At 44.6% G+C, this 21,397-nt stretch overlaps 1 protein-coding gene across 1 annotated transcript in view; it reads right to left on the reverse strand.

Moving 5' to 3' along the window:
- Positions 1 to 246: 246 nt before the first annotated feature.
- The window catches only part of pdgfc (platelet derived growth factor c), a 58,565-nt gene continuing 37,414 nt past the window's right edge, over positions 247 to 21,397 (reverse strand). The window contains exons 3-6 of the mRNA XM_053879331.1: positions 16,232 to 16,412; positions 2,348 to 2,546; positions 2,054 to 2,274; positions 247 to 949 (exon numbers count right to left, since the gene is read on the reverse strand). Coding sequence (XP_053735306.1) covers positions 836 to 949; positions 2,054 to 2,274; positions 2,348 to 2,546; positions 16,232 to 16,412 — 715 coding nt within the window. The 3' untranslated portion in view covers positions 247 to 835. The remainder of the gene's footprint in view (positions 950 to 2,053; positions 2,275 to 2,347; positions 2,547 to 16,231; positions 16,413 to 21,397) is intronic.

Consider the following 21,397-nt stretch of genomic DNA (forward strand, 5'->3'; position numbering starts at 1 on the left):
CAAGACAGAATTTTCAATTATATTCAGTCTGTTTTTTGTTTTTTCTAGTAGCATTTGATGTTGACCATTTTAAATCGATATTTTAAAAGTTAGCTCCTCTCTCTTTGTTCCAAGCTGAAGTCTACAGTGATCTCAATCATCAAACACATTACAAGATCAAAACTACAAATGAAAACATTTATTTCATAAAGTACACAAACTGTTGCTGCAAAAAAACAAAAACAAAGTGATAAATAAGTTGTTCGAACAGAGATTTCTGGAAACGTACATGATGTATTCATGAAAAAGAGGGAAAATCATGTGAGAAAATCAAGGCCAAAAATATACACAAAAAAAAAAAAATCACACAAATGGAAAATGATTTTGTAAATAAATATGTCACAGGGAAATTTGATGGAGCAGAATTGACCGGATGCCACTGTGGTTTAAAAAAATAAAGAGGATGCAAATATATACAAAACTTCAGTTAAAGTTAGAACCGAACTCTGAATATCAATGCAGTTTGAGAACAAATGCCATGGAAAGCTCAGAATGTGTGGCACTAATAAACAAGCGGAACATCTCATTCGTATAAAATGCATTTATAAAAAAGCTGATGACAAATTTAAAACGAAAGAAGTGAAACTGCACTTGTTGTCTCTGATTTTGGAACACAGTCCTGATCAGCTCCAGTGATCTTCTGAGTCTCTGTCTTTGGTTCGACACGGCAGCCCGGAGATTTATGGGAATCTGTTCCCTTCATCCACTTAGCGAAAGGACAACAGGAAGAGTGCCTTGTTAGCTCCGAGCGGATGAGTTACAGGTTCATCTCCATCATCCCGTCACTCCTGTGAGGTCAGTCCGAGTCGTCCTTACACACGCAGGCGCACTCCTCGTGGTGCTCGAGGGCCACGTCAGTCATGGACTTCTGCAGGCCTCTGGTGCCGCTTCGGTGCTTCAGCAAGAGAACCTACCAACAAGACCGCACACAGACATCAACACTGGCGGAAGATCACAACCTCACCCCGTGCCATATACACTGCAAATTAAGTGTTTTTTTCACAAGATAAAGGAAACTTAGATTTGAAGTGTTAGATGATATTTTTAAGTATGGATTCCTTATTTCTGGTTTTTGACTTTTAAAAAAAGTCTTATCTCAAGCATAACCTCATCTTTTCTGTCTACAATAGACAGGAAATCTGAAAATGAGGTAACTGACTGGTAAAATATGATATTTTACATCACTGTCCTGTCTCATCAAAACAATACTTGTTGCTTTATTCAAGTGTTTATCGTTGCTCTTAGTTTGAAGCATGTTGAGACAAAGCCATGTCACAACTCGTTGTCAAACAGTCATTTATTTCACCATCTTAAAACCAGATGTTTTATGCTAAATTTAGGACATTGTAGCGATCCATGCTACCTCTGTAGCAAAGGATTATGAGAGTAGGGTTGAGGTATAAAAATGGATAGTTAGGATTGTTGTTGTGTGATACTGTGAATTATCTGTCTTGTTCTTATTTGGGATGTTTGTGTTGATGTTTCCCCTTCTTACAAATACAGTTAGCACCGTAACTTTGTAGGATTTGTGTGGAGAGGACCTGCGTTCTGTTACATCGTTTCCAAAGTTAAAATATTTCAGCTTGTTTTACTATGTCATTATTATTGCAGTATGTTTAATGAAAAATACTTACTTTGCGATGAAGAAACTTGCTTCAGATTTTCTTTATTTAACCTAAACTACCCAGTCAATTCCCCTTGATATTGGTATTCATTATTTTGTTTCTACTCTTGATACCGAGACTCATTTGAAGTAATATATGGGCTAGAATTCTGCAGATTGTGCTTATTTCTAGGTTACACACTTTCACCATTGAATTCTTATTTCTAGTATTGAGCTTGTTTCAAGTAGACTACAATAGCTCAATGCATGGACAGATAATTTTACTAAAAACTAAAACTAAACTAAAAAAAAACACTTTTATGCTTGATATCGGTGTTAAAATCTTACGTTTGGAGGACCCTCTTTTTTGCAGTGTGCTAAGGAGAGCTGTCTCTCCTGCCCCATGTTTACCTCGTGGTACTTCTTGGTGACCTTGGAGGGCACGCACTGGCAGTCGAAACAGCGATGAGAGCAACAGGCGCAGTTTCCGCCACAGCGCTTGACCAGAAGGCAACTGGGCCAGAAAATGGCGTCCGTTCTCTTCAGCTCCTCCCGCAAGGACACAGAGAAGTTCCGTGGCGTGCAGCTGTAGAGCTGAACATCTTCACGCAGCTGATTGAGATCCACTCCTCCTGGGAGACGCACCAGAGGGTTATCAGAAAAGAGCCACTGCTCGACCTGTCACAGACGAGGAACACCTCCTACCTCTGGGCTTCCTGTTCAGGATGAAGGACTTGCCGAGCACATGCCACGTCGGTTTGTACAGCTCGTCCATGTCCAGTTGCCATCGCTCCGGCTCCAAGTACTTCAAGACTTCTTCCACAGTGCCGAGGCCAGCGACCGTCTCCGATAACTCTTGGATGTCCTGGTGAGATGGTGGAACGGCGGGAGTTTCCAGGTCTCTCTGCGAAAGAGAGCAGTGAAAAAAAATGTCCGAATTAGCGGAAGAGACTTGGGACATTTCTAAGTGCCACCAGCTAACCACCTGGAACTGACAGGATCACCTAATTGAAAGTGCAGGGAATACAATACTCTCATAAGACACAACCAGATTGGTGCCGTATGGTCGATAGCGATGATTTATCCAAAACTGTCGTGACATGACAGGACTGATATCATGATGAGTGAGCCATCCAGAGCCTAACCCCAACTGTAGACTCATGAAAAGGGATGGAAATAGCATTTATGAACCAACTGAGAGGCCCTCAGAGAATGGGCTATATGGTGAGGATGAAGGGCTGTGTTCATGAACATCCCAGGAGATCGTGGTGGACTTCAGGAAACGACCCGTCCTGCATCCCCCTCTTCTCATCGCTGGTGCCGCTGTGGAGCAGGTTACCAGCACCAAGTTCCTGGGTGTTCACTTCTCCCAGGACCTGACCTGGAACACCACAGCACTGGCCAAGAAAGCAGCACCTGTACTTCCTACAGAAGCTGAAGAGAGCCAGAGTTCCGTCCCCCCTTCATGTGCACCTTCTCCAGAGGTACGATCGAGAGTGTTCTAACCAGCTGCATCACAGTGTGGTTCGTCTTATGTACCATCGCCTGCCGCAAGACCCCGCAGCGTGTGACTGCTGAGAAGATCATCAGGGTGCCTCTTCCATCCCTCCCGGACATCTACAAGACTCGCCGCACTCGGAGAGCCCTGAGGATCGCAGGAGACCCCACCCACCCGCCACACCGCCTTCACCACGCATGAACTAGCAGACTGAAAGCCAGCTTCGTCCACCAGGCTGTCATGATGCTGAACTCCCTTCCTGGTCTGCACCATGCACTTTTGGCTCCATCCATTGCACGTCTGCCCGTGCTGGGTGGGGGACCCCTCCTCTGAGACTTTTTTCTTTAGCCAATGCGAGGGTTTAGGGCAGAGGATGTTACCATGCTGCTCATGCTGCTCATGAGCTAGGTGCTTCCCCCCAGCGGCTGATAGACTGATGTGATGATGATTTTGTCCCATGTGTCCTGCTGTGTCTATTTATCAATTATTTATCATTTGTTCCTGTTTGTTGATTTTTATATGTCATGCCGTCCAGGTCTGACAGATATTTCATCAATGCTATATGTCTTGTACTGTAGCATATTTGACAATAAAGCTGACCTCCCTACCTACCTACCTACCTACCTACCTACCTACCCCAAAAAAACGTGTTTCCTTTATCGTTTTTTTGACTTTCAGCTGTCCGTCTCTCTGTACAACCTCGTAGAACACAGGGCCTTGGATCCAAGGCAGAAAATGCAGACAGTAATCGGGTCTGGAAGCCAATTACGCCATCATTTGCTATCTCAGTTCATTCGCCATGATTGTCGTACACGTCCACGTACCCTGGGATTGAATCCCCTCAGTGCAAGATGGTGTCCACTTGTCGTCACGGTGAAGTATTTCAACTGACAAAACCCATTATTGTTTATTGCCAAAGCAAGAGAATAGTAACCTGCTGATCAGGCGAACACCGACTTGACCAACCCCTTGAGGCGACAACATTCGTGCTGCACATCGTTCCTGACATGAACAGAGATTGCTTATGTAACACTGTTAGTTATATGAGTTCAGTCTGTCACAAGTCAATAGGCTGAGAAATTCAAAAAATGAAGTCAATAAAAGTCACTCGTACTGGAATACGCTCATCAGATATCACAGGTGTCTGCTGTCAGAGAGGCAACTAACAGTACGTGTCAATATAGAGCGTCTGATACAGTCAAATCTGCCACTCTTAGCTCCCACAATAGTCTCTTCAGGCCTGTGGGGAGGCAGTTCTGAAGCTTCACTGACTTGAGGGGCAAGAGGCAAACACGCCCACAGAGCAGCCTGATACCTGGGTCCCTGGTCTTCTCACAGAGGCTAATCTCTGCAACCTTTCAGTCCTGTGAAGCTGTGTTTGTCCAACATGTCAGCGCTCCTCACCCTCTTATCTCTGGTGATGGACAGCAAGAGGGGAACATTGTGACATTTCGCTACCGCCGCAGCAAAGGAAACAAGGCGGTGGGATGTTGAAGGGCTGTGAAGGCAGGCGTGTTTAAAGAATGCAGACATTTAGAGTTTACTGTTGAAGGTCGGTTTTGTCAGTGGAATTGAGTTTTTGGTGTAAGGTAGTGTTTGAAGAGAAGTTCTGGCTCAGTCTTTAACTTTCTTCTTCTGCACGAATATATGGCGAGGCAGGGTCGATGGAAGCAATCCCAGCTGTTATTAGCGTCCGTCATTAGCGTGTCACTCCGGCAGAAACCTATCCTCGACTGAGGCAGCTTAAAATTCCAACTGGGCATCATTTCTGGATGCCGGGAAACAGCCAAGCCCAATGACAGACTCTGGAATCCAAACCATCAATCAACAACAGAGAGTTTGGTTAGCCGAAACGTAACAATTTGATATATTTGCGGGCACTCTCTCCTACTTCCCTCGATGGGCAGATGTTCTGCGTTCTTCACTTGTCGCACCATTTTTGATTGTGAAGCAACATGATCTACCAAAGAAATGGTGTTGGTTAGAACCTCCAGACGGGTGAGCTTTTAGTCTTGCTACCTGACTTTCATATGAAGTGTCAAGTCCAGTGTCGGTACAATTTTGCCTGAGCTCTGACCCACCGACAAATACTGAGTCATTTCAGCCAAAGTTTGTGGGACTTTCCCCTCAAGAAAGTGGAAATACTGAGCCACGGACAGCTCCCTCCCTTCTGTTGAGTAGCCACTTGGCAATGCTTGGCAAAGACAGCTGTTGCTAGGTGAGTCGAAACAAGGACTCCAGCCAACAATGGGTAGCAATACAAAGTCATCGAAGGGGGGCGCTGCATTCCTGGCACAATGGGACACACACAGATACACCCCTGGTGGTGGTAGAACCTTTTTACCCTTTTTTCTCTGAGAAAAGTCATCATACTTTAACCCATTTTTCTTCATTCGTAGATTCTTTTTTTATAGACACTCATCACTTCCATGCATTACATTTAAAGGTCTCAGGCTGGATGCAAACCGGCAAACACCAAAAAATTCTGAGTCATGTTGAGTCATCTCCAGTTATGACGTTTTAACAGACTAGTAGCAGCGGAGCAATATAAGACAAGCTCTCATGTCAGCACTCCCTTATCTCCAGTACTGCTATTATGCCTCAAAAGTAACCTGTAGTAACCTCAAAAGGTTGCTGAGGAAACACCCAAAAAAGAAGTATAGATCTTGGTCTTTAGAACCGAACATGGAATAAATGAGGTCTAATTATTAGCGTTTCTATTCTTGTTTTCTTCAGAAGTTTGTTGGGAGGACATTGTCATGGATACCAGAAGTATCCCTCTGCTCGAATCCCTTTCACCAGACACTCCCACATGAATCACTCTTCGCTGTCACAAGCACTTACAAGTGAGCTCCTATTTGAGTTCTCTAAAAGAGTTTCACTAGCAAACGGTAGTGATGGGTTGATGAGGTTTCATGAAACAGTATCAAAGGGTTGATGAGGTTTCATGACACGAGGTGCAGATTTTCAGAGGCCACTAGATGGTGCTGTCTGAAGCTAAATGTTTGTACTTATCATACCAATTCATCATTTCTAAACCAAGAGCATCCTTTTGTGGACACTGTTTCATCAACCCTGCAATACTGTTTCATGAAGCCTCATCTAAACATCACTCGGACTTTCTTGAATGTTGCCATTAGCACAGTACTGTGTGCTCTTCTTGAGAAGACAGTCCTGGCCTTTAAAAGGGCCACATAATGGAAGCAGAAACCATATTTCAGAAACTAAATCTGCATCTGGAATATTTGTGGTGAAAAAATATTTGAGTTGGAGTTCAAAACGAAACCCCCTAAAGATGTTTCGACAGCTTAAGTCCACACATGCGGTCGGAATACTTCCTCTTGGCGCTTGAACTAATAGATTTGGTAATAAATCGCTGGCGGTTTGAAGGCCGAGCCACCAGAAGCTGAGAAAATACAGCTGATGCGCAGCTGCCACTGGCGACCTCTAATGAGCCCGGTTTAATAGCCGCTGAGCAACATCCTTGCTGTGTTTGGAACCCGCTGAGATAAATAGACACAAATGGGGGAAAGTTAATTTAAAGGGAACGGACGGATCGCAGAGCCGCTGATGCGACTGAGCGGTTTCTCCTTTATGCTCGGCCCCACTTCCAGAAAAGAGAGGAGAGAGCTGCGATTGTTGTTAGCCGAGTCTGGCGGAGAGTTGCCGCGCGGACTGTGAGCTATTAACAGCTTGTGAATGTTGACAGTGCAACACTCCCCCAATTAGCGGCGCAGCGCAAGCTTGGCTGCAGATGTAGAAGCACAGTGAGGCAATTCTTCAGAGACACATCAAGATGGTGTGAGTGGAGCAATAAGGAACAGATGTGAACTTCTGTCGAGAACAAAGCTCTCAGGGCGATCACCAGTGGTCGAACTGTGAAATACCATTTTCATTTATGGGAAATGCTGACGGGAATTTGGTGGGGTTTCTGATGAATAAACGAAGTATCATAGAAGAAAATATTCAAACCAGGAAGGAGGTAACTCTGAGTAATGTAATTTAGAGTTGAATCCCGGCGCCGTCTGTCAGAGCTGAGGTTGTAAGAGGTGAGTTTAATGCTCAAAGGGAACAACTGAAGAGGTTTCCAGAAGATGATGCCAGGAGAAGCAGATCGAAGTCTTGGGTGCTCTGCGTGCTCTGGCTATGTTCAGTGTGCAGGGTTTAGTGCTCAAGTGTTTGTGAGGTCACTTGCATTTTCAATCAAGAGTGACTTGTGTGAGCTTCAAATGACCCGAGCGAGTCCCGGAATCGTGCGTTGGTGGACATGATGACGTCACATGCAGCATGCTTGCTCAGTGTTTGTAAACAAGAACGCTGGAGGTGGAGCGTGTCTGGCGAGTTAAAGGTTGCTTTGCTACTGGAGTCAACACATGCACAACATATTTGCTTTAAGGAGAAAGTTAAGATGGAAAAGAAGCAAAATAGGTTTTTGGTTATGACGTTTTCTGGGGTGTCATCTGGGTGCAGCCAAGGGTGTCGGGATTCTGTCTTTGCCTTCTGAATTAGATGTTTGTCCCTCTGGAGCTGGAGTGAAGTCCCATGGAATATCTCAAATGATTTGCCGCCCATCACCTTTCCAGTCATCTTGGTTGGTGAGAGGAAACCAGAGTGCCAAATTACAGACCTTGTTGAGAGGCTGCAGTGCTGCCATGAAGAATTGGGGAGAAGTACAGTGTCGTGGTATAAGACCTGGGTGACGTGGAAAAAAAGAAAAACAGATCTATTTGTGATATTTTTTTTGGCATATTATTCAATCTCTATTATTCTTGATTTTATTTATTTATTTATTTTTATTTTTATTTTTTTACTTTATATTGTTTTTAAAAATTCCAGATTTTGATTCTGCTTCCATTAAACAAATAAAGCAAATAAAATTTGGAAATCACTGTAACAGTGTCTAACAAAGAATGAATGAAAAATCTTCAGACAACGTAAAAAAAAAAAAAAAAAAAAAAAAAAAATAACATAGCTGCCCTGTTACAAAGCAAATAAAATCAAGTAAATACAGTAAATGTGGGAACAAATTCACCCAGCTCAGCAACAACATGGACATGACGCCAGGTTGGAACCAGTTAGCTTGGTGGCTAATGCTACAAACAGAATACTCGGCAAAAGTTGCCAAAAACCAATCTAACAGACTGAAATGTTCCACGATTGGATTGGGATTGATGGATCTCTCAGCCCTGGGTAGAGGGAGTGAACGGGAAGTGACAGGTGTGTCTAAGGTGGGTGGCCAGGACAGGTGAAGGTGGATGAGTCCATGGAGGTGAACATGAAAATAGAACTCCTGACAGGAACGCCTTCCTCCTGCTCCTGAAATTTGAGTCCCTCTCACTGACTTGTTAGTTAAACAGAGCTAATTCCACGAGTTCCCTTCCGTGCTGTTCTCCTCGAGTCAGAACCCGATGGAAGAGCTCACTTGCAAACGCCTGTTACCTCATCTCAAGCTGCTCTCACACACAGCGACCGCACTTGTTTATTCCTGGCGAACGAAATGACAGGTTCAGCTCACGATGTTGAGATGACAGCTCCTAAATAGCATCGTGGGAGACCTCCGGATAGCAATATCGTCTCCTTCTCATGGAGCAGCAAAACCACTTGGTTGCACAACGGAGCTTTGAGTTTCCCAGCAACAATGTGTGTCGCTGACTCGCACGACTCTGTAATTGAGGTCGGCCTAAAAACAGGAGGATAAGTCTCCAGCGAAGGTTATTTACATCTGAGCGTCCCTCTTTATAGGTGCAATCAGACGTCTTCCCTGCTTCATTTTGACCACAGCGGAATAAAGTATAACAAAGTCAGCATTGTATGATATATAATTACTATAAATGTTTGGTTTAGAAATCTCTGTCTGAGAACTTAGTTATGCTGCTGTGTTTTTACAGGCACCCCCATGGTTCTACAGCAGACAGAAGGAGTCAACAAACATCTAAAATAAGGTCCATGAAAGAGTCAAAATAAACCGGCATGCATTTGACAAATGCTGTTAGATCATGTTATGCAATGTCCTGATGATGTTCAGTAACAACAGTGAGGTATTTTCAAGTGCACATTTGATCACGACTCTGGTGTGAGTCCTGTTTGCCATGTTTCTCCCTCCTCTCTTCAGAGCTTTCAGCTCCTCCCAGCTGGCAAACACGAGGTGCGGTCATCACAGAGGGAGATGTAAGGCTGCAAGTGTTAGTGGAGTGTGAAGCCTTGTGACAGACGGCTGCTGCTGTGGAGACCATGTTCAGAAATATATATGTTATAATTCTGACTGGCAAAACCGTATCGTCTCACTTCTTTTCAGCGAAACTCTGTTGTTTTACTCTTCTGCTTCAGTGCTTCGCATATCAGGAGTCTCGTCCACGACAGGAGCAAAGGAAATACGAGTTTCCAAATTGTCTAATTTTAGATTATCTGTGTCGTTTTTTAGTAATTCACACAGAAATATGGTCCTTCAGGGCCCATAACATGCCACTTTTGTGACAGGATTTTAATACACAGCCAGGTAATCTTAAATGTGATAAAATGTCAGTGTTGGTGCTGTGTCGAGTGCTGCAGTAGGATACACATGTATGGTCTTCCAACATTCACATTCACTTAAGCTGATGTTTGATAAGTCAGTGTGGTATTGGTTCTCAAAATATTCTGCTTGGTCTGTATTAAGACCTTTTAAATTTCCCACCTCAGTCTTCCTGGAATAAGTTTAAAATGGACTTCAAGAAGTCCAAACTTACCACCCAGGGAAAGTCTTGACTGAGGACTGAGCGTTAAAAAAAGGTTTTGGATGTTTTGAAGTGTTGATGAAGCTCTATGAAACAGTGTTGTGATGCACTGTCTGCTGTGAAATGTTTGGACTTGAACAACTAATTTAAAGAAACCTCACATAATTTCTAAACCAAGAGCGCCATCTAGTGACCTCTGAACATTTCGACACTGTAACCTCAGCTACCCATCACGAGCAGATGAAGCTTCATGAAGCCTCATTTCCAGAGGAGGCACCATGAGTTTAAAATAAGGCTTCATTAGAATAATTGCTCAACATGAAAGCATTTATCGACCATTTATCTCAAAATGGAGTGTATTTTTTCAAGATTTGAGTAAAATTTTAAACTGTACTTATTCAGACGCAGAATTTTCCAATAAGCCTGAATGAATGAATAAATTACTTATCTGGATCTCTTGTCTAATGTGCTCTAAGTGTGCGCTCTGACGTGACCTTCTTGTAACCTCTGACCGCTCTGGTTTCCTCCCACAGTCCAAAAACATACAGAGGTTTATTGATGCCTGTATAAATGCCCAAAAGAACAAAGATTGAATGGATGAATCATGGTAAATTGTTAGACGTCTGTGATTTTCCTTCAATAGAATTGCGCTTGCTTTCATACGTGCCTTGGATTTCTTAGGCGCAACAGTTGTTCCAACATACCATAATTACAGTGATTCTCTTCAACGATTTCTTCCTCTTCAACACAGTATACTCTGAGCCAAGTCATGTTCTGGAATATGAACTGATGAAACAGTCAGTGATGGGTTTTCCATGCTCATGTTCAGCTCTGCGACAATGACGAATATTTTGTTTGCCCCTCAAACCCACAACTGACACAACAACACAACTCTCTCCTTCTCCCCTCTGTTTTTACAACCTCTGCCCGTCTTTTTTTCATCTTCACCCTCCTCAAATCTCTTCCTGTGAATTACAGACTGCCTCTTATTTTCCCTCCCTCTCGTGTGGAAGTGGTGGAGAGAAATCATTGCTTGTTTAAATATAAACTCCAAGTGCTGGCCCCGCCGTGGCACAAGGTTCCAGTAGCTGCCGAACCGCAGAGGATAAAGAGTGTCGCTGTTCCAGCCGGCTGTTCTTCAAAGTGAAGCCGAGCAGGTTGTATATTTTCCTCCTGCTTTTCCACACCTTCTGGTGCAACACTGAGGCAGACAAACTCCTGCTCCATCAGTGGACGAAACAGACAGCTGTTTTAGTAACGTTTTAGGTAGTTTATGTTTCACTTTCGCTGAAGAGTGAACTATAAAACCATCAGTTTACTGGTGCATGCACTTGAGTGTTATCAAGAGTAGTCCTGCTGACAAAGTTAAACCCGGTCAACAGGCTGAGCAACTCATATCCTTTTTCCAGTCCTCAAGCTGAACTGGAATCACAGACTCACACAGATGTTGATGATAAATCAATTCCAATACGTGAACAAGGTTCTGCTGAAGCAACATATCCCACTCTGATACAGTGTATAGACGTTGGGAAGTCAATGCCCACAACAAAAGCAGCCTTCAGTGTTGCATATTTATGCAGAGAGAGAAGGAGGTTGGGGTTAGGTAAGGCATGAGACGGCGCTCCTAAGAGCATCCAAATGTCTTCCCTCACACCGTCTTCACCCACCTGGAACACTCCAAAAAACGTTTTTTTACTACATTGAAACAACTTAGCGTCAACATAAAGGCTTCCCTTAACCTCAGTATAGGCCGCAAAAGTCCACTTCCCAACGTCAATTGCACCAATTTTAGTGGGACTATGTTCCTTTGATGCAGTTCTCCTGAAAAAAATCGCCACCTTATGACGGCAACAGGCAACATCTTGAAGTGCTAAGGCATGTTCTCTCATCCTGACTCACCCACAATATAACTACAAAGTAAAACTGATGGAACACAGTCTGCGATTTTCCGAACACAACATGTTTCAGATGGCGAACAATATAATAAAAACAATATATGTCGAGACCCAAGCCGAAACCCCATATCCATTTTACTCATAAAAAATTAATCTCCAAGTGTTTTCGGGGGTCACTCCTCTACTGAGCTCCGATGCCACAGCATCTACGTGATACATCGGCACAGTGTGTGATGTGTTCTGCCCTTCAAAATAAGTTAGTCAGTGGCCTGACTGGACTCAGACCAACTTCACTTCCATTGTCTTTGACATGTAACTCTTCTTGGCACCAGACAATTTCATGCAAACAGCGCTTTAGCTGCATAACGGCAGCACAACATAGAAGACACAGGTCACCAGGTCATCATCACAAGACACACAAACAGAAAAACCACTCACACTGACATCCAGACAATTTAGAGTCACCAGTTAAGATAAGTGCATGTTTTGGGACTGTGGTAGGAAACCAGAGTTCCCGGACTTCACCAAAACAACGTCGAGAGAACCTTTAAACTGAGTATTTTTTTAAGCTCCCTGTGGTGGCCAGTGGAGATTACTCATCCCCTCTTGGTTCTCTGCAAGACTTTACAAAAGCCGACTGCTGGGTGACGAAATAGTGTCATAATAATAATGAGTCGGGGGAGGAAAAGACAGAGAAGTCTTTGAAGCAAGGAGAAAAAGTGAAGACAGGGAAAGTGCTTGTTGACCTCACTCGCCTTTTTTTCTGGTTCTCAGACTGGAGTTGGAAGCTTCTAAACATGGTAATAACAAGGACAAGATTGGATACTTAAAGAAGGAGAACAAAAGTGAATCATTCCAAACATAGTTTATCAGTGAATGTTAAGACATTTAGGGGTCAAAAACCAAGAAGAGACCGAGCCCTCGACAAGTCCGTTGATTTTTGGAAGGCGAAAGATGCCCCTCTCCTGGTCACTGAATGTTGACATCCTGATTAAATAGAGCACCAACTTCTTAGTTTTAACAATAAAAAATGTCTTTGTCATTTATTTGACCATGTCTCAAAAAACAGCCATCACAAACTAACTAGATTTAGATTATTGTTTCTTAAAGAAAAGGCTTTAAATGGAGGAGTATTGAGGCCTGTCACCCTAGAGTTTGAGAAGCCTCACCTGAGGATGAGACCCTGTCACGAGGGAGCTGGATAGCACACAAGAATAAAACCTTCGAAGAAAAGTCAGTCTCGGCTTTCGAAGCTTGAAGAGCAGAGAAGGACAGACGGTCAAGAATGCGACCAAGTTTCCGAGGTCAAGAGAGAGGTTAGACCTGCAAGACCTTCCAGGAGTAAAGCCACGTCTCCAGGCGCACAAGAGGAGTGGACAAGACTGGATTACGACCATAACCTCTGGTGACACTGAGGACCAAGACACTACTAGGACCAGACAATAATGTTTGGGTTCAATCTCAAGTGACCACAGGACTCTATGGGTGAAAAAGTCCTACACCTTGATCAAAGCTTTTTGTGGTTCAAGAATTGAAGGTTGAGAAGTGAAAATGAAGTTGTTGACAAGTCCGTTTTTCTTAGGATTCTTCCCTGAAGCGTCATTCTGATGGCCATATTTTGGTCACACAGATGGCTTCAGATGTCAAGGCTAGGCCTTTTGCAGGTTCTTCACCAAGATTTGGGCAAGATTTAGTCTGGATTTATGGTCAGTAAAATCACCAAAACAGCAAAGTCGAGACTCACAGATCTAAACTACACAAGTAAGACCTACATTCCCGACCTAAGCAGAACCAATGAGAGATTTGTTCTCTTGCCAGACGGATATGTGCCTGTGCTATTTTTTTCTGTCAAATCTCTCTGACTTATGTCTGATGGTCTGTGGTTTTAATGTAATTCCACACAGCAGAAGCCCGGCTCAATTCTGATGGGGTCCTTCAGGTTATCTCCCGAAGGTCTGACCTCGGCTTCGGTTGCACAGTTACGAAAGTGCCGGTAAAATGAAAAAATAATATGAAATAAATGAAAAGAATGTGGTTGTTATATATAAATTACGAGCCCCAGAATGGGATCCATGGTCAAAGAGAGGATATTACTTTTAGCCCTCATATAAAACATGAAAAGAAAATGGAGGCTGTTGCACAGCAGTGTGACGATTCCACCCGCAAAAAGCACTTTTATCTCTTAATTCCTGCTTTCATTTCAGCGGCTTGAATGAATCCCCGCAGGGGTCAGCGGACCTCCATGTGACTTGCTAGACTCTTGTTTTCCTCCAGCCCAGGCTCAAGCAACACCAACATGGGCAGCGAGATACGGGTGCTCACACTCATCTGACTGGATCGACAGAGGTGATAAAGGCTCAGAAGGTCAAAGGGTTTTATTTAGAGCAAGAATATCATAACCAGAGGCTCAGCTGTCTTTTATATAACAGAGTTGGAGGACAGACACCAGCAGAACTGGTTTTATTTAACCCTCCAAGATGTGTGCGACATCCAAAATGACCATTTTATGGCTTGATATTTCCCAAATGTGAAGTCAAAAGAGGTCAGTAGCAATTCCCAGCAGAAACAGCCCTGACATCAACACATCCTGGAATGACTCGACCTGCTTGGTTCACCACCTGGTCTGAGGCCAATGAGGCAGTCTGGAAAATGAGTGTGCAAGTGTGAAGGGGGATTTGGATTCCAACAGTTTAGTCGACAAGGGTCCGACTCTGAAAGCCTAATGGCTGACAGCTCCACCCCAGGTCTACTCATCCAGGGTCCCCAGCTTGGGGCAATGATGGAAAAGCACAGAGTGTCGTGACTGTCTCCTATATAAATGGAGGAAGATGCTTTTTCATCCAGGAGAGACTCAGAGTAGGACCTTAGCTCCTCCTTATCTAGAGGTTTTTTTCTGGCATCTCCAACTATGGGAGGCCCCAGGGCTGACCCAGAAAACACTGGAGGGATTATGGGTCTCTGGCAAAGTGTCGGAATTCAGAGTCGAATGAGGTTCGAGTGAGGGAGTGGGAAGTTAAGACCCAGCCTTGGAAAGGACGATAAAAATGGATGGATGGACCCACCATGGTGACTTTCAGTGAGATCAATACGACTCTTAGATGAGGGTGACTGAGGGCAGGTACTACTTCCCCATTTTTCCCCTCAGATAAAGCTCCAGAGGGATCTGTATCTAGACTGAAGCATCTGAGAGTTGGTGTTGTTGATTTCAACTCACTAACCAACACTTCATTTTTCATGACCAGATTTAAACCGTAAAACTTGCCGTGGATTGGTGATCCTACCATCCATGACTGGAATGATATCAGATTCCAAAGCCATCAGGTCGTAAACTGAATGGCTGAAATGGATTGTTAGGTTGAGATAGCTAGGATGACAAACGTCAGATGTTCAGGAGAGAAATTCTCCCACTGGTCTGGAGACAGACACCAGACTTGAGGACAAAGCGATGTTCCTTCTCCGGCTCAAGAACACAAATCCCTCAAGCTGAAGTTGAGCTGCTCATTTCCAAAGCCACGGTGATCAATTTAAAACTGTTATTAATGTTGTTCCTGACTTGAAATCCGGAGATGAAGAAGTGGTGTTTAAAGAAACCATGTTAAACCATAATGCAGTGCAGATAAATTTGGCAGCCGTCGTGCTCCCCTCATTCCACAAAACCAACAAGACAAAAGACACGATTTAATCCGTGCGTGTAAATAAATGAGCTGTCCTTGTTTTGGAGCGTCTTCATTAAGAAAATGAATGCAGCCAGATGTTCGCACCCGCGCCGACATTATTCCTGATTATTGGGTAAACCTCAGAAGAAAGCTGGAAATGTAAGATTTGTGTCGGGAGAGGCAATGAGGCGTGACCAGAAAATGATTAAAAGTGGTTTATGGAGTCTACTTAAGCTAATGTTGAGTTTATTTGTGGAGGGATTATGTGACAAAGATTCATGGAGCAAGACTTGAGAGTTTGTGTTTGGAATATTTGTGCGTGGTCGAAACTTGTTCTGGACTGCCAGTCGGGATCTTTGGGTTTCTGTTTCTCCACCGGTTCCTTTTATGCAGTGATCCCAGGTACATAGGGAAGAAGTGAAGGACTCCCTGGACAGAGAGCCAGCCCACCAAAAGTCACATACATACATAGGGTTGACATGAAACCATAGTGCCAGGATGAAATCCATGCAAGCCTGGAGAGGGCAGCACTTCGCTCATGCTCAATATAAACTCACAGTCGCCTCAATTGCACAACAGCACCCGAAGATTAACCAGAATCTAAAGGCTCCGAAAGTGACAACAGTTATGAAACAAAACAACCATGGCGATGGAAGAAGAGTTTCATGGATGAGGTCATCGTGTGATGGAGGAAAGAGGAGGATCCCAGATAGAATTAAGTAAACATCAATGGCAAAAAACTCTAAAAGTGACAGTTTGGATGGCGTGACTCTGACAACAGTATTGGACACACTGGTCGGTGAAAGCTTCACGCCACTTCAACTCACCACTGGCAGAAGGGAGTAGCGTATGCAGAAGCCAGGCTCCGAAGGCAAGTATTCATCCGAGATGAAGCGGATCCTGACTTGACTCCCTTTGGAAATGAGACTCGACGGTGCCGACTGTGACCCGCACCAGCGTCCCAGGATGGTCTTTTCAGTGGGTTCCTCCAACTCCACGAAATCGTACCTGGCAAACAGATCAGAGAGGTGAGGGACATTCAACTACAGGCCGTCACTGCTGACAGGAGGAATATAGACAGTGTTTCTTTTGGTTCTGCCTCAGCAATTCACCAAAACTCAACAAGAAAACTCTACATTTTAGTATCTTAAAATCAAGAAAAAAAGTGTTGCCAATGAAAAACTGAGAGATGCAAAACAAATATAACTATAACAAATATACTTTTTAAAGGTTTTGTTATTCCATTTGCAAACATAATTAATAGACTTCAGTACTAAATCTGAAAAAAATGTTCTCGCTCACAAATACTGGCTCTTTCCGCAGCACACTCTGTGAGTCTGCGTGGTTTCAGGTCAAAACACTGAATCTTGTTTCAAATGTTCTTGAATCGTTCAAGATTTATTTGCTGTCAACTTCTATCAGGAGAAATCTTGTGCCATTGAATGAGGTCAACATGGATTTTTAAAAAATGTATTTAATTTATTTATTATTCCTTTTATTTTTCATTTTAAATTTATTTGTTCACCAAAATATTTTGGAAAAAAAAAAGAAAAATACTTTAAAAAATGAACACATAATGTTCTCAGAAATCTATGCAGTTTATTTTCTTTCAAATATTTTCATGTTGTCTTTTTTTAATATCAACCATGAATGTCCTTAAATAAAAACTGTATAAAGAAAATTCTAATGCGGCTACAGTGCCAGTGAGCTGCTAGCTCTGACCACTAGACTCCATTTCTGGATCGTACCTTCTGTGCGTACTCGTCCAGACAGGCATCGGTGTCTGAGAAGAGTCACAAAAGGAGTCATGTTTCGTTATTTAAAAGTAATATCTGAGGGGAAAACATCCTGTTTTGTTCACAGGAAAACAGTCATTCACGGCTGAGCAGGTTTTGAGAAGTGAGATCAGGCACATAAAAAAGAAAAAAAAAACAGCCTCAGTTGAGAAGAAATGAAAGCTTGTGCAAATAAAAGTATGTAAGCCTGTAATTACATGACAGTCTCTCTCTGCCTCTCCACCTACCACCCTGCCAGCCTATAATACTGTTGGACATTATGGAGCGCGGAGGCATATGGCGGCTCTCCAGGCTCCTTTGGTGTTCCAAACTAACGTCGACCGAACTCAGCACTTAAGACGTGCAGTTCAGGAGTTCAGCCTTTTATTATTTACACCCGTGTGTGTCAGAGACGGCTTTGCTAAATTCAATAAAGGCCCGATTCACTGACTCTCTCCACAGTCGGAGATTAATCATGTTGCCATTTGCGTCAACACACACGCTAACCTTCCCCATTCAGCGCTGCCAATTCGGATATTTAGATTCCCGGGACATTGTTTACATTTTGCGCAGGGTTGACAGATTCAGTTCAAGCGGGCTTCAATAAAACAACATGGGCGAGACTAAAAATGGATTTTCTGTGTGGTTCAATAACATGAAAGGGACGAGTGTCAATAACTTTCCCGTCGCTGCTGCACTTGGAAAGTCACCGTCAGTGTGTCTGCAGCGCAAGCCAACCCCGGGGTGAAACGTTCTCATCAGAAGTGATAAAAGTGAAAGCTTCAGAAAGACCAGCGCCAGCAGTGGTGCTGGAAGACTGGAAGTTGTGTTGTGTTATTGTGTTTCGTTCTCAAAATGAGTTGAGAAAAGACAAGATTTATATTAAAGACAAGTGTAAAAGGACCTAAACTAAAGGTGCGTGCCATAGTACATTCTCTTTTTCCGCAGAGACTGTGGCATGAACAAACAGCAGTGTGAATAACCTTATTTAGGATCTCATACTTGCTCAGATTCAGCACATCATGAACCAGTCGATGCAGTCGAAGTTCCCCTGTTAGCAATAAGTATATGGCCCGGTTCCAAATGCGTTTCAGATTCGGGCCACATGCTGTTTGAACAATGGGTCGCATCCAGTACGGATATGTTTGTGGGAGTAGCAAATTTGGCGAACATTGGATACCCCTCATCCTAAATATGCCATCGGTCATGTAGAGAAACTATTTCCGTCCTATGTGGAGCAACATGCTATAGGCCTGGCTGAAGTGTTTTCACTGCCATCAGACTGGCCAGTGGGCTGCGACATGTCCATCACTGTGTCTGAGTCATCTTTAAAATCTTGAGACATTGTTCCAGCTATGAGGTTAAGATAGTTCTGAGGTTGCTGGCAGAAGAAGACAATCCGAGGGAGTATGAAACAGCGACTAGAAACAAGAGAACTTTTCTTTACAACGGGACCTCCTCCCAAATGGATATGCCAAGACCTCACCAGAGTGTTGTCCAGTAGGCCACCTCGACTGGCTTCTCTCGATGGAAAGGAGTCAAGTATCTCCAATGAAATCTGAACCAGGTTTTAAGGGACCTTTTTTTCTGCTACGCTAAAGATACATCGCTGTGACGCTCCTGAGCACATCCTGAATGTTACCATCAGTGTCCTCTAAGGTCCTTCAATTTCCATTCAAAGCAGCTCAACATCTTCGACCATAGGTGTCAAACTCAATCAGAGCCAGGGCCAGAAGGAGCAGCAGTGGAAACGTTCGGACCTGTTACATGTTAATAACAGACAACTAATATAATTACATCGGCAGTTCAAGATGGCCACCTGGGAAGAGAACCACTCAAATCTGCATCGACAACTATGACCTGTTCACCCGAACAATACGAACCTTCGGTTAAAGCGTTTAAGACTTGCAGTCCGCTTCACCCAAAGAGTCTCTGCATGCATTTTGAATTATTTGCCGCTGTTACACTCTAAATGATCCAGCTTCCTGTGCACTGAAGAGCCCGTCTTTATTCCCAGCGGCAGCGCTCCTGCTCCACTGTAAAGGCTCGCTTCGAATGTTACATACGCTGATGATGTGTCTCTGGCATGAGCATGAATCCCTCTGGCAGCCAGTGAATATCACATTGCTTCTATTCACTTCAATTTGAAGTTGTGGGTCAGAGAGGAGGCAGAAATTTCCTTGCTGGAAAAAGCTCCAGCTCCTGTGACAGATGGCTCATCAATAATGCAGGACACTCTGATCATTACACATCGCCATGTGTTCAAAATCACTGTGTCTAACAGCGGTTTCTCGGATTTACAAATGCTCTGGCGTGCATAGCGCGCGCGGTGAAGAGAGCGGAGCTAGGATTACCTTCCCGACACAGCAGAGATGTTTATTGCTCACAAATCTTGCGGCACAATTTTGTGATTGCACCATAAACACTTTTTCACTCTGTATGAAGACAGACAGCCCTGGTGTGTCACGTCCCTCCCAATACAAAGGACAGCGAGAGCGAGTCCTCTTTGCTAGCTCTCCGGTGGATTTGCGAAGAAAGCTCTGTGTTGCACACAAACAGAATCGCAGATGAGAATCAAGACTCCAAGGCTTCGCTCTCCTCTGGCATTGATACCTTGTGCCAGGGTTGCTGCCAGAACATATGTCCCTTGTGAAGTGGTCAGACTCACTATTCTAGTCACATACAGAGCAGCATGTCAGTGATGTACCAAGCAAAATCCATGTACGTGAGAGGGAAGTGTTTTGCAGCGTGATGGACACAGGTGAATGAAGATGACAGTCCAGACAGGATGGAACAGGTGGAGATGACTGTCGGGGTGATCTCTGTAGCAAGAGTCAAGAGAAGAGACTAAGTTAGGAGGCAAAGATGGTTCAGATGGAGAGGAGAGGAGAGGAGAAGAGAGGAGAGGAGACGGGAAGAGAGGAGAGGAGAGGAGACGGGAAGAGAGGAGAGGAGAGGAGAGGAAAGGAGAGGAGAGGGGAGGCCAGGAGAGGAGAGGAGAGGAGAGGAGAGGAGAGGGAGGAGAGGAGAGGAAAGGAGAGGAGTGGAGAGGAGCGGAGAAGAGAGAAGAGGAGAGGAGATGGGAGGAGAGGAGAGGAGAAGGGAGGTGAGGAGAGGGAGGAGAGGAGAGGAAAGGAGCGCAGAAGAGAGAAGAGGAGAGGAGACGGGAAGAGAGGAGAGGAGAGGAGAAGGGAGGTGAGGAGAGGAGAGGAGAGGAGAGGAGAGGAGAGGAGAGGAGAGGAGAGGAGAGGAGAGGAGAGGAGAGGAAAGGAGAGGAGTGGAGAGGAGCGCAGAAGAGAGAAGAGGAGAGGAGACGGGAAGAGAGGAGAGGAGAGAAGAAGGGAGGTGAGGAGAGGAGAGGAGAGGAGAGGAGAGGAGACGGGAAGAGAGGAGAGGAGACAAGAAGGGAGGTGAGGAGAGGAGAGGAGAGGAGAGGAGAGGAGAGGAGAGGAGAGGAGAGGAGAGGAGAGGAGAGGAGAGGAGAGGAGAGGAGAGGAGAGGAGAGAAGAGGAGAGGAGTGGAGAGGAGAGGAGAGGCCGGGAGAGGAGAGGAGAAGAGAGGAGAGGAGAGGAGAGGAGAGGAGAGGAGAGGAGAGGAGAGGAGAGGAGAGGAGAGGAGAGGAGAAGAGAGGAGAGGAGAGGAGAGGAGAGGAGAGGAGAGGAGAAGGAAGGTGAGGAGAGGAGAGGAGAAGAGTGGAGAAGAGCGGAGAAGACAGAAGAGGGGAGGAGAGGAGAGGAGAAGGAAGGTGAGGAGAGGAAAGGAGAGGAGTGGAGAGGAGAGGAGAAGAGCGGAGAAGAGCGGAGAAGAGGAGAGGAGAAGGGAGGTGAGGAGAGAAAAGGAGAGGAGTGGAGAGGAGCGGAGAAGAGAGAAGAGGAGAGGAGATGGGAGGAGAGGAGAGGAGAGGAGAGGAGAGGAGAGGAGAGGAGAGGAGAGGAGAGGAGAGGAGAGGAGACGAGAGGAGACGAGAGGAGAGGAGAAGAGAGGAGAGGAGAGGAGAAGGGAGGTGAGGAGAGGAGAGGAGACAAGACAAGACAAGAGAACAGAACAGAACAGAAGAGAGGAGACGAGAGGAAAGAAGAGATGAGAGGAGACGGGAGGAGAAGAGAAGAGAAGAGAAGAGAAGAGAAGAGAAGAGAAGAGAAGAGAAGAGAGGAAGACAACCTTTTATCGAAGGATCGAAGGAAAGGCTGCTTGTTTCAGCTGACACCCCATTGGTTA

Source organism: Synchiropus splendidus, chromosome 11, assembly GCF_027744825.2.
Source record: "Synchiropus splendidus isolate RoL2022-P1 chromosome 11, RoL_Sspl_1.0, whole genome shotgun sequence".
Classification (NCBI taxonomy): Eukaryota; Metazoa; Chordata; class Actinopteri; order Syngnathiformes; family Callionymidae; genus Synchiropus; species Synchiropus splendidus.